Below are 14,168 nucleotides of genomic sequence, written 5' to 3' on the forward strand. Positions count from 1 at the left end.
TGGCCGAGAGGCATCTTGTGGTCACAAACTATTTGGACATTCATTGAATGGAAACCCTCCCTGATGACAAAGGCACCCGGCTGACTCGCTGGCGCCTTGATGGCTACATGTGTGCAGTCGATTGCACCCTGGATGCAGGGGAACCCAGCAATCGCTGCAAACCCTCTGGCTCACTCAGCCTGGCTGGCTTCATCCGTATGGAAATGAAGGATTGTCATTACCCGCCTGAACAGAGCATCAGTCACCAGCTTGATGCAACTGTGGACAACTGATTGGGAAATCTGCAAAGATCCCCCACTGACTCCTGGAAAGAGCTGGAGGCATAGAAGTTGAAGGCCACTGTGACCTTCAGAGCCTCTGGCATGGGATGTCCACTCACACAGTTGGAGGTGATCTCAGGCTCAATCGTCTGACAGATGGAGGTCAAAGTCTCCCTGGAAAGGCAGAGCCTCCTTCGGCATTGCACCTCGGACATGTTGAGATATCACTGCTTGTGAACCCTGGCAGTAGGATAGTGGAGTCTTCTGTGGCTCCTTCTGCCTTGGGCTATCTGCTAGCCTCTCCTCCCACAGGTCGCTCCCCTGGAAGCTGCATAGGGACACCTGGCCTCCTCTCCCTTCTGCCCCTCTCTTCCTCCTCAGAGGAGATGCCACCAGCGGAGAGCACAAATTCCCATTACCAGGGTAACAGAAGGCTGTCCAGTGCCTGGAAGGTGTCCACCTGGTCAAAATCCTCCGGGGACCTTGGAGACACCAATGCGTCCTGAAATGATGTCTAGAAATACTAAAACTGAAGCTCAGAACAGAGATAAAGCTGTCAAGTTCAAATAATCAACCAGCAGCAAACTATCTCCTAAACTCCTCACCGCTCACAATGACAATACTGCAGACCCTTTTTATCCTGCCCTTGGATGAGGTTTTGTTATAGGTGGGCTGCCCACCTGCCCGTTTTGCCTGTGCGATGAGCATGAAATTACGTGGGCAATGTAAAATCGGGATCAATTGCCTTTTAAATGGACTTAAGAGGCCCTTTAATTGTTGCCAGGCGCAGCTCCGAAACCCATCCATGAACCTGAAGCTTGCTTGCATGTGAGATGACTTCGGGACACTCGCCCGACATTATCTCGCATTATTTCACATCCGTTCAGGTCGAGCGCGTGCCCGCACATGAGACGTGAAATTCTGGCCATAATCTTAAAAATTATCTGATTATCTCCTCTTCCTATATTTAATCCTGAAACTAATATAACAAGAACTTCATGAATACTGTAACAAATTTTTTGATGTTTTCCCACCTTAGTTAAAAATTTAGAGACATGGCACACTTGTGCACAGCTTCTTATTACCAAAATTCCTTACCTGGAGACTTGGTCTGCTGGCCACTGCTTTGTCGTTGCCTTGATTTGATAGGGGTAGAAGAAGCAGTATTAGCTGCAATTGTATCTTTAGGTATATCGAAGTCAGAAAGTAGTGCTGAAATAATGGTTCTTGATCGATCAGTGGTCTGGATAGAGTCCAAGGAACCAGTCTGATAGTCAGTGCTCTGTACTGTCTGCAAGAATGAAGATGTTAATTTAGAAAGCATAATACAATTTCAATACTTTACCAAATAGCCTCCAATATATAAGTGTTCATTGATTGTTTTATAGTGCAGTCTGTATAAATTTTGAAACTCACGCCAATTCACATTAATATTAAAGAACCAGCAGGAGATTAAAAAGTCCAACTGAAAATTTTAGTGCAGCTTTGGATACTGTGCTTATACAAGTTTGGGGCTGTCAGTATACAATATCCCTCATCAACTTTGTAAATAAGCAGTATAGTAATATCTAAGGGCTGAAAGTAACACATGTAACATGAAAGACCTAGGAATTGTGTTGTCAATGGATATTACATTAGGAAGTGTCGACCTATTTTGTTCCTGGTCCACAGCACTTTAGTGTTGATTTGGGTATACTATTTCATGCTCAAGAGGATTCCCATAGGTCCTACTGTATGACACCATATCAAAACTTACAAGTGCAATCTATGTGGAAGCGGGCAAATGCGCAAGTAGTTGTCAGGCATCTTTTATGCATATGCTGCCTTCCTTCATCATAGAATGCATAGAGCATAAGGTTTGTTTCTCCCCTCAGGGTTACAGGATGAGGAGAAAATATTCCCTTTTCACAGATGCGAGACACAACTGCAGCAGGACACTTAGTTCTGCTCCAACTGAGTAGTGTCACATTAATGACTTGTTAGGCAATCCTCTTGGAAAAGTGTTTGTTCTAGAGTAGGGGTCTTCCAGTTATAGCTGTACTGTTTGGAGTGCTTTTTGAATTCCTATTAATAACATTCCTACAATGGTGCTCCGTTTTCACACCAACACTGTGTACTTAGCTATTGGGAGAGTATCTAGTCATGTGTGACCTTACCACCCTAGATCATCACAGCACACAGGCAATGGGTCTTGTTCTGTTCATTGTGAAACAGTAAAAGATATTGAAATGATTGAGTTTGGAGGCAGGTTGGTAGCACCAAGCAATTAATATCATTTTTTGAGATATTTCCCATATTCCTTGTCTTGCTCCTTTCCTGGGGCTGCATTTACTGAAGTATGATGGAGAAAATGTCTTCGGTTCTTATATTTCGTTGAAACATGTTTACAGGCTGTTCTTTTGTCTTTCCATGGGTTTGTCCTACCATGAAGTTCCAGGGCGCTGTGCCTCAACAATCTTGCAAATCATAGGGCATTTTAGAAGTACTTCCCATTCTCTTAGCTACTAGCACCGTGTCAGCTAGTTTGAGGAAAGGGCGCCAGGTGGAGTACTAATTAAAGTAAGGGGTTGGGTGGGGGGCGCATATAGATAGGGTAGGAGAGGAAGAAAGAAGTTCCAGCGAGCCTGAATCTATCCTACTGAGCACTGGAACATCACCACCTAGAAAATTCCAAATCCCACACCACCCTGACCTGGAACTATGTCGCTGGTCCTTCACTGTTATTAAGTTAAAATCCTTGAACTCCCTCCCTAACAGCACTGTGGGTGTACCTACACCAAATAGACTGCAAAGGTTCAAGAAGGCGGCTTACCACCATCTTCTCAAGGGCAATTAGGAATAGGTAGTAAATGCTAGTCTTGCCAGTGATGCTCAAATCCCAAGAACGAATAAAGAAAAGGAAAAACTACAAACAGAAGTTGCTGCAGGAACACAAGCCAACAGATTTATTTTAGCATCTACCTTTAGTGAGCATGCAGGATGAGATGTGTGTGGCCGGTTAAGTTAGGAAAAATCCCAAGTGCATTCGGAAGCTGCCTCCAATCCTCCGACTTCTGAATTTCTGAATGTGTGTGTGTGTGAATGCAATCCATGCAGGAGAGGCAGATTGTCAATTTAGAGCTTTTTTATTCATTCATGAAATTGGGCATTACTGGCAAGGCCAGCATTTATTACAGATCCCTAATTGTCCTTGAGAAGGTGATGATGAGCTACCATCTTGAATTGCTGCTGTCTGTGTGTGAAGAGGTACTCCCACGGTGCTATTATGTAGGAAGTGTCAAGCGTTTGACCCTGCAACGATAATGGAACAGCATTATATTTCCAAGTCAGGACAGTACGTGACTTGGAGGGGAATGTGGTGTTCCCATATGCTTGCTACCCTTGCTTTCTAGGTGGAAGAATTTTCAGGTTTGCAAGTTGCTATTGAAGAAGCCCTGCGGATTGCTACAATGCATCTTGGAGATTGTACATGCTGCAGCCATGGTGTGCCAGTGGTGGTGGAAGCAAATGTTTAAGATAGTGCTTAGTGTACCAGTCAAGTGGGGTTCTTTGTCCTGGATGGTGACGAGCCTGTTGAGCATCCAGCCAGGCTCTTGAGCAGCCTTGTGTTTTGCACTTGTGCTGTGTTTTTTGTCATAATTGACGATGGGGATAGTCAGTGAGCTTCCTATTCCAGTTAGTTAACCACCATGTATGACTTGATGTGGCAGAACTGCAGAGATTTGATCTGATCCATCAATTAGAGCGATATTGACATTGGTTATGTAGTTTAACTTTTGATCCATGGGTGTCCCAGGCTCCCTAGAACTCAACAGTGAAAGCAAGGCAAAAACACAATGGCAATTGAGGAGGGTGAAAACATGGCAGGAAAATATCTGAATAAGTATTCAGTACTTATAGCTGCTTTTACAATACTTGTGCTGAGAGGTTATTTTACACAATGGAGTTGTCATCTACACTTTGGAGATTTGGAGGTTTGATCTGCACTTTGGAGCTATGGTCTATCAGATAGCATGGGTTACACTTAGGCTGGGTTACTCTAGGACTGCAGGTGAAGATCAAGATGACCAATAGCAGGAACAGAACTAGCAACAGCGTGCTGCTCATAAACCTGCAGCTCCACAGCAAAAAGGGGATCAGCAGAAAGGTGAGGCTCACAGGAGGCCATTTCTAGCATCCAAGGTGTACCGGCAGAGAATAAGCTTCCTCAACATTTCAGAGCACCAGTTCCTGAGCAGGCTCAGTGTTGCATCTGGTGGTGGAAAACATTTGCAGCTTGTTGCTAACTGGACTTGGTTGCCTCATTTTACCAGTGTTTGTTAAAGTCACCGCTGCCCTTTACTTCTTTGCCTCTGGATTCTACCAGCATTCAGGCAGAGAAATTTGCAGGATCTTGCAGTCAGCAGCGTACAAATACATTAGACAAGTGACCAATTCCTTCTTTGCCAGGGCAGGCAATTATGTCAACTTTTCTTCTGATGAAGCCCATTAGAATGAGAGGTGCTTGGATTTGTGGCTCTGGCTGGCTTCCCACAGGTACAAGGTATAACTGACTGCATGAATGTGGCAATTAAAGTACCTACAGATCAAGTATTCCTCAACCACAAGAGCTTCCAGTCCATCAATGTGCAGCTGGTGTGCAAACATAAGAAGAAGATCAGATATGAACAAGATATCCAGGCAGCTGTCATATTGCTTTTGTCTTGCTGCAGTCCATCCGCTTTGATTTCTTTGCACCACGAGGCAAGGTACCAGTTGGCTGCTTGGAGACGAGTGATTCCCGTTTAAAGCACTGCTGATGACATCTCTCAGAAATCTGAGGAATGAGGCTCAGGAGAAATACAATGAATACCATATAGTTACCAGGTATGTCGTTGAACAAACCATCAGGTTAACTACAGTACCTTAACAAATCTGGAGGCTTCCTTCAGCCAAGATCTCCAGAATGATTGTGGTGTGCAGTGCTCTGCACAACAATATGTTGCAGCGAGTTTTAGACCTGCAGATGGAACAAGACACAAAGTACAGAACCTCATCAGATGGTCGTAAGGAGGAGTAGGAGAAGGAGCAGGTTCTGCTTAGGTTATAAAACTGCTTTATGCATTGAATCCAGGAACCTGGCACTACACTCCTGCTGCTAACCTCCTGGGTAACTTACAACCACTCCTTCTTTGTGTCACCTGCAAACTCCCTCTCACCTGGAGGGAAGAGTATGTCCCTCCTGGCCTTTACAGCACCCAACAGCACATGCAGGGAAATGTTGTTGAAGCGCGGTGCAGCCTTTGCCTATCTCGACTCCACACTAGCAAGTCTGTGGCTCTCCATCCCAACTCCAAGCTCATTCAACTTGGATGTTTGGAATGCTCCTTTAAATACAGGAGTTGAAGTCTTGTAACGTGACTGGTCATTACCCCCGCTGATGTTAATTGGACGTGAAACCTGGAAGTAAAATGATAATTCTGTTATTCATTTAAAAAGCCACTGAAAGATGTGCTTACTTACTTACGGGTTTCCCATGCATTATTGGTCCTCCCCATTCCCAGTGTGTCTGTGCATTGAAATTTATGAGTGTGCTCCTGATTAATTGGAAGGTAGCTGGGTCTCACTATTTTTGCATCCTGCTGCTGTGTTGGAATTTCTAATTACAGTCAACAATCATGGGGGAAAAGGATGACCCTGGTCAGAGTAATTTGTTCATTTTCTTTGCATCAAAAAGAATTCAGGAACTGTGAATTGTTGTAGCATAAAAACATTGTAGGTGCTCCCAGGAAAATGGAAATTAATACATAAGATAACATTTTTGTGGTCGGAAATCAACTACATTCTACACATTCCTATTTTTATACACATTGGGATTGTGACTAGGATCCATGTTGGCCACATGGATTCATTTATGGCACCTTCCTCTCTAGGGAAGTCTGTAAATCGTTGAAAGTTCTGTGTTCTTTCCAATTGATGTGTTCTTTCCCCTGGTAAATTGATAAAGCTGTGGCTTCTGGCAAATATTAGGGTATAGCAGAGTGGTGATTTTGGCTCTGGATCAGCAATCCAGGGTTCATGAGTTCAAATTCTATTGTGACAAATTGTGAATTAGATTCAATAAGTTTGGCATTTTGTGGGCTGGCACCAGAAAAATGACCATGAAAACTGCCAAATTATTACAAAGATCCAGCTCACTCATGAATATACCTACGCACCTACCAAATCAGGCTTACATTTGTCTCCAGTTCTGCATTACCTGTTTGACTCTAATGCCCTCTTATGTGGGCTAGTGTGTCATTCAATTATAAAAATAATATTGGGGCATTAAACATTGCCTTGCTGGTGTTGCTCACACCCCAAGAGCAAAGGAAACGGTGTCACGAACTGCAGATTGGTCCATTTGTTAGATATTCCTTGCTGTGGCCTCAAAGAATCTCGCTGTGGTGACATTCTCTGTAACTTGACTGCAGCAGAAGGCATAGATAGTAATGCCCAAGGTCTTTATGGCGTCAGTCATAATATTCTTGAGACTGCTGTTCTGCAATTGCTCCCTCACTCCACAGGTGGCCATGAAGATGCCACTTCCTCTATTGTACTCTGATTTTGTGCAAGTTTCTTCCACAGCATCGCAGCAATATATAAGATGAACATTCTCAGAAAAAAGCTCAGATACTGTGTCTAGTGAAGTGGAAGCAATAAAGACAGATTGCTTCCGTCATGGCCATGTAGGAGTGGTCTGGTCTCTAAGCAATCAGGTCCTGAATGATGGGAAATACAGGACTTAAGGTGTTGTATCTGAATGCACGCAGTATACGAAATAAGGTAAATGAGCTTGTGGCGCAGATTGAAATTGGCAGGTATGATGTGGTGGGCATTACGGAGACATGGCTGCAAGGGAATCAGGACTGGGAGCTAAATATCCAAGGATATACATCCTATCGAAAAGATAGGCAGGTTGGCAGGGGGGTGGGGTTGCTTTGTTGGTAAGAAATGAAATTAAATCGATATCAAGAAACGATGTAGGGTCAGATGATATAGAATCTGTGTGGGTAGAGTTGAGGAACCACAAAGATAAAAAAACCATAATGGGAGTTATGTACAGGCCTCCAAACAGTAGTCAGTATGTGGGGCACAAAATACACCAGGAGATAGAAAAGATGTGTAAGAAAGGCAAGGTTACAGTGATCATGGGGGATTTCAATATGCAGGTAGACTGGGAAAATCAGGTTGGTAGTGGATCCCAAGAAAAGGAATTTGTGGAATGTCTACGAGATGGCTTTTTGGAGCAGCTTGTGGTAGAGCCCACTAGGGAACAGGCAATTCTAGATTTAGTGATGTGTAATGAGGCAGATTTGATAAGGGAGCTTAAGGTGAAGGAACCCTTAGGAGGAAGTGACCATAATATGATAGAATTTATCCTGCAATTTGAGAGGAAAAAGCTGGAATCAGATGTAACGATATTACAGTTGAATAAAGGCAACTACAGAGGCATGAGGGAGGAGCTGGCCAGAATTGACTGGGAGATGAGCCTAGCAGGAAAGACAGTGGAACAGCAATGGCAAGAGTTTCTGGGAGTAATTTGGGAGACACAGCAAAAATTCATCTCTAGGAAGAAGAAGCATACTAAAGGGAGGACGAGGCAACCATGGCTGACAAGGGAAGTCAGGGACAGCATAAAAGCTAAAGAGAAAGCATACAATGCGGCGAAGAGCAGTGGGAAACCAGGGGATTGGGAAGCCTACAAAGACCAACAGAGGACAACTAAAAAAGAAATGAGGGAGAAGATTAAATATGAGGGTAAACTAGCCAGTAATATAAAAGAAGATTGCAAGAGTTTTTTTAGATATATAAAGGGTAAGAGAGAGGCAAAAATGGACATTGGGCCGCTGGAAAATGACGCTGGAGAAGTAGTAGTGGGGAACAAAGAAATGGCAGAGGAACTGAATAGGTACTTTGCGTCAGTCTTCACAGTGGAAGACACGAGTGACATCCCCAAAGTTCAAGAGAGTCGGGGGGCAGAGGTGAGTATGGTGACCATTACCAAGGAGAAGGTGCTAGGAAAACTGAAAGGTCTGAAGGTGGATAAATCACCTGGACCAGATGGATTACACCCCAAAGTTCTGAAGGAGATAGCTGAAGAGATAGTGGAGGCGTTAGTGGCGATCTTTCAGGAATCACTGGAGTCAGGGAGGGTCCCAGAGGACTGGAAAATCGCTAATGTAGCCCCCCTGTTTAAGAAGAGAGTGAGGCAAAAGACGGGAAATTACAGACCGATTAGCCTGACCTTGGTCGTTGGTAAGATTTTAGAGTCCATTATTAAGGATGAGATTTCAGAATACTTGCAAGGGAGGTCATGCCTGACAAATCTGTTAGAATTCTTTGAGGAGGTAATGAGCAGGTTAGACAAAGGAGAGCCAATGGATGTTATCTACTTGGACTTCCAGAAGACCTTTGACAAGGTGCCGCACAGGAGGCTGCTCAGTAAGATAAGAGCCCATGGTGTTAGAGGCAAGGTACTAGCATGGATAGAAGATTGGCTGTCTGGCAGGAGGCAGAGAATGGGGATAAGGGGGTCCTTCTCAGGATGGCGGCCGGTGACTAGTGGAGTTCCGCAGGGGTCAGTGTTGGGACCACAACTTTTCACTTTATACATTAATGATCTAGATGAAGGAACTGAGGGCATCCTGGCTAAGTTTGCAGATGATACAAAGATAGGTGGAGGGACAGGTAGTATTGAGGAGGCGGGGAGGCTGCAGAAGGATTTGGACAGGTTAGGAGAATGGGTAAAGAAGTGGCAGATGGAATACAAGGTGGGGAAGTGTGAGGTCATGCACTTTGGTAGGAAGAATAGAGGCATAGACTATTTTCTAAATGGGGAGAGAATTCAGAAGTCTGGAGCGCAAAGGGACTTGGGAGTCCTAGTCCAGGATTCTCTTAAGGTTAACTTGCAGGTTGAGTCGGTAGTTAGGAAGGCAAATGCAATGTTGGCATTTATTTCGAGAGGACTAGAATATCAAAGCAGGGATGTGCTGCTGAGGCTTTATAAGGCTCTGGTCAGATCACATTTAGAATATTGTGAGCAATTTTGGGCCCCGTATCTCAGGAAGGATGTGCTGGCCCTGGAGAGGGTCCAGAGGAGGTTCACGAGAATGATCCCAGGAATGAAAGGCTTAACATATGAGGAATGTTTGAGGACTCTGGGTCTATACTCGATGGAGTTTAGAAGGATGAGGGGGGATCTGATTGAAACTTACAGAATACTGAGAGGCCTGGATAGAGTGGACGTGGGGAAGATGTTTCCATTAGTAGGAGAGACTAGGACCCGAGGGCACAGCCTTAGAGCAAAGGGAAGATCTTTTAGAACAGAGATGAGGAGAAACTTCTTTAGCCAGAGAGTGGTGAATCTATGGAATTCATTGCCACAGAAGGCTGTGGAGGCCAGGTCATTGAGTGTATTTAAGACCGAGATAGATAGGTTCTTGATTGGTAAGGGGATCAAAGGTTACGGGGAGAAGGCGGGAGAATGGGGTTGAGAAACTTATCAGCCATGATTGAATGGCGGAGCAGACTCGATGGGCCGAATGGCCTAATTTCTGCTCCTCTGTCTTATGGTCTTATAGTCATTTAAACCGCTCTAGGAAAGTTGGAAAAGCTGACAACTCGAAAAAATTACATACAGCTGAAAGCTAGCCCTTAATCAGGGGATACACCACAGAAAATTTTGAATATTGATACTTATTTTGAAGCATTTTCCAGCATTTTGAAGTGTACTGTGATTCAGCATTTGTAACTGAAATAATTTATTCTTGAAAAAGTTGCTACATGTTGCAACTGACTCTTGTTTTTGTACCATTAGGAGGTAAAATCTACTTGTAACCGACCTGTAAAAAGCTGCCATAGCTGGATGAGATAATGAAATAATGAGGAATGGTCTGCAGGCTTACTTACAACATATTTAAATTATAAATACTAGGACATTTTTAATTAAAAAATTGATGTAAGGAGCTTAACAACAATTGTGCTCCTCAAGTTCAGAAAGATGTTTTATGGAACTTTAAATTTCAGAAGAAAAAATTAGTAAATGGGTTAGGAGCATCTTAAAATGGGAACATTAAGAACAGGAGTAGGCCATTGTCTCACAAGCCTCTTTCACCATTCAAACTAGATCATGGCTGATCTGCACCCCAACTCCATTTTTTTACTTTTGCTCTATATCCCTTGATATCCTTACCTAACAAAATCTATCCATCTCAGTGTTAAAAGTTCCAACTGTCCTAGCATCCATAGCCTTGAACGGGAGAGAGCTCCAGACTTCTATTACTCATTGCATGAAGAAACATTTCCGATTTTGTTTATAAGTGGCCTAGCTATAATTTTAAGGTTAGGGTCCCTTGTTCTTGATTCCCATGTCAAAGGAACGAATTCTACTGCATATACCCTATCAAATTCTTATAACATTTTAAACACCTCTATCCCATCATCCCTGAATCTCCTGTACTCAATGGAAATCAAGCTTGTGTAACCTGTCCTCATAATTTAACTCTCTAACTGGTGAATCTGCACTGCACAATCTACAGCATAATGTATCCAACCTGAGGTGTGGCAGCCAAAACTGAATAGATAGATAGATAATTAGTTTATTGAAAAATCATCATGGCAGCTGGTGACAAATTGTGATGATGATACAAACAAAACAAGTAATCATAATTTATAAAATAGTAATAGGAAATCATTAAAATAAAAGTATAAAGAAGGTTGGACAATTATGAACATTTCAGTATACAAGTAATTACAATATGTTGCAAAATGCAAGTCTCCTTAATTTACAGAATAAAAATGAAAGGTTTACTGCACTCTGCATTTTGTATTAAAGTCCAAAGGCCATATGGTGTCAGGTTGAGTTCATTAAATTCTCAAACATTTACATACTATTTGTGAATTTTATAAAGTAGGGGATTGGGCTATTTCGTAGTCTATTCGTTCTATATCTTATTTGTGGAATGGTGTCTTTTCTGCTTAATTCCATCGCACATTTACTTTTGTGTGGTTGTGGCAAGAGATAGCAGAAATGGGAGGTGGGATCCAAGAGTTTTCTAACAAAGTCCATACGGAACTTTTTCTGCCTCTCACAATGGAACACATATTCAGTTGTTTGATTGTGTCAGCGTAGCTTTGATATAGCTTTGGTTGCACTATTGGGCAAAGTTTAGGGGATGGCACATAAGATGGTAATGTGCCCATGGAGGGAGATGGGATGAATAGATGTGAAATGGCCATTGATACAATTCGTGATACGTGATTATCACTATCAAAGCTGGGTATGCTGATCAGGAGTCGATAAGTGATGTCAGATGCCATCAAATGTATCCCTCTATACCATGCCACTGGATTACTCTGCTTAAGGCAGTGGATCTAGAAGGGCGAGGGCAGCAGATACATGGGAACACCACCACCTGGAAGTTCCCCTCCAAGCCACTCAGCATCCTGACTTGGAAATATATCGCTGTTCCTTCACTGTAACTGGGTCAAAATCCTGGAACTCCCGCCCTAATAGCACTGTGGGTGTACCTACACCACATGGACTGCAGCGGTTCAAGAAGGCAGCTCACCGCCACCTTCTCAAGAGCAATTAGGGATGGACAATAAATGCTGGCATAGCCAGAGAAGCCCACATCCCTTGAATGAGTAAAAAAAAAAATCAATTTGGAGTAGAAATAGCACTTCGCATCTATAATCGCATGGTTCAATCTGTTGTCAGTGTCTATACCGACTGATGTTATCATGGTGATAGACAGACTGCTGTTCACAAATCATCAAATGCAATACTCCAAATGGGGTATGATGAAGGCTCTAAACAATTTAAGTATTAAGTTCCAAAGTAGAGTCATATACTACTCTTTTAGTAATAAAGACATAGGCCAGAAGTTTTCGCTCGCCGGGCGGGGGCGGTCTGGAAGCCGACCACCACCTGTGATCGCCTCCACACTGCAATTTTACGTAAGATGCGGCAGTGGCAATAGCGAGAAGGGGCAGGCGGGGGTGGGAGCCCAATGTCCGCTGGGTCCAATGGCAACACGGCGGCCGATTCAAAGGTGTCCCAGGCAGCCCCTGGAAGGCTGCCACAGAGGGATGTGAAGTTGTCATGATGGATCCGGTTGCTGGTGGGCACGGCAGGCGGGACGGCAGGTCGGTTGGCCGCGGGCTTCTCTGACAAGAGCCTTGCTGCCCTAATGGAGGATATGGCAGTACGGCGAGAAATCCTTGTCCCAGGGACGGGAGGAGGAAGCCCCCGCACTTCATGTAAATGGTCTGGGAGGAGGTGGCATCCTGGGTCAACAGCCTTGATATGGTGATGCGCACATGGGTCCAGTGCTGGAAGCGCTTCAACGATCTCCTAACGATCCAGAAGGATGAGTACTGTGTTGGCATGGGTCACTTAGCACAGCAGTTAAGACATGCCCATCCACCCCTTGGATCTCACAGGTCTTACAGTGTGAGTGGCAAATGTAAAAGAGGAAGCATCTGGGCAAGGGGGTGAGCCCTGGCTTCTTGGACTGAGTGTCTTGTGGCTCCAGGGTCACGAATCAGCTGAGCCGTGTGAGGTATTCCTCAGATGAGGTTGGCCAGGCTGCAATGGCAATGCAGGTATAGGGTGGACTAATCAATGCTCCTCTATCCTTTCAGGAGAAAACATCCCATAACAGTGCCAAGAGGTTGTGGACTGGTGGGGGACCGCCCCACCTACTCATCTTGACCCGATATGAGCAGGAGGCCATGGAGCTGGAGAGACGCCATGCACCTAGGTCAACCGGCCGAGGTGAGGTTGGGGTGCCACAGGGAGGTAAGAGTGCAGTACGCTGAGGTCAGAATGTCTGTCATTGCAACCATTCCACTGTAGTCTCTATATTGATGTAAGCCTTGAACCTTTAATCCCCATTGATAATGGAAAGACGAGGGCCCCCTGATGCATATCTCTGTCTCATCCGGGTGCCAGGCATGCACAGTAACAGTGTAATGAATTCAACAAATGACATGTCCTTGTTTTTCCTTTCAGGCAAACCAGCAGCTCATCGGGGTGAGGTGCCTGAAGGCTCACCACTGACCCCAGAGGACAGCACCCAACAGAACGCACCTGCATCACACCCTCTCAGCCAGCAGGCACCAGCGCAGATACTAGCACCTTGGTGGGCATTAGATCGGCGGCTAATATCTCAGAGCACATTGGTGAGGGTACTTCACACTCGTGCAGATGGACGCAGAGAGTGCCCAGGGTGCTGGCAGTCGGAGGAGTGCTGGGGAACAGGACAATGCTCAGTCGGTGGCTGATTATGAGCCTCTGGAGTCGTCCCTGAGGCAGCAGATGCTGGACATCCAGCAGGGTGTGTGAGAGGATTTGGCGGGGATACATGTTCTCCGTTGTGGAGGAGTCCTTGTGGAATGTGAGCAATGCAATGGCCCTCATGGCCAAGCACAATGCCTCCTCCATGAAGAGAGTGGTGAATCTCATGATGAGGCTCCTCCAGGAGCTGAATCGAGGGTTCCTGGAGATGCAGTCAGACCTGCAAGCACCGGCAATGATCTCAGGTGGTCACTGTCAGTGTGGGAGATGGATTGGGCACCCAGTATCCCAGCTAGGTGCCCATCCATCAATGGTGAGCAGGGAGCTCCAGAGTGACCTCACGTTGACACACAAGTTGCCTGTTGTCTCTGCGGGCTCCTCTCAGGGCATTCTGGATGAGGGCAGCAGTTCCTCCACAGCTCTACTAGTGACTGTGGCATCTGATGAGGCTCCGGCGATAGGGGAGAAGCCAGCCATGGCACTGGCCGCTCCCTCCCAGGCAGGGCCAGCACAGGCTCCACGGGCCAGAGGATGCCCGCCAAGGTCATCAAGGCCATCAGGACAGCAGAGTCAGCGGGCTGTCTCCA

At 45.0% G+C, this 14,168-nt stretch overlaps 1 protein-coding gene across 1 annotated transcript in view; it reads right to left on the reverse strand.

Annotated features, from left to right (window-relative positions):
- Window positions 1–724: 724 nt before the first annotated feature.
- hsf5 (heat shock transcription factor family member 5) overlaps window positions 725–14,168 on the reverse strand; it is a 168,065-nt gene continuing 154,621 nt past the window's right edge. The window contains exons 5-6 of the mRNA XM_078547925.1: window positions 1,359–1,551; window positions 725–789 (exon numbers count right to left, since the gene is read on the reverse strand). Coding sequence (XP_078404051.1) covers window positions 725–789; window positions 1,359–1,551 — 258 coding nt within the window. The remainder of the gene's footprint in view (window positions 790–1,358; window positions 1,552–14,168) is intronic.

Source organism: Cetorhinus maximus, chromosome 9 (genome assembly GCF_964194155.1).
Source record: "Cetorhinus maximus chromosome 9, sCetMax3.hap1.1, whole genome shotgun sequence".
NCBI lineage: Eukaryota > Metazoa > Chordata > Chondrichthyes > Lamniformes > Cetorhinidae > Cetorhinus > Cetorhinus maximus.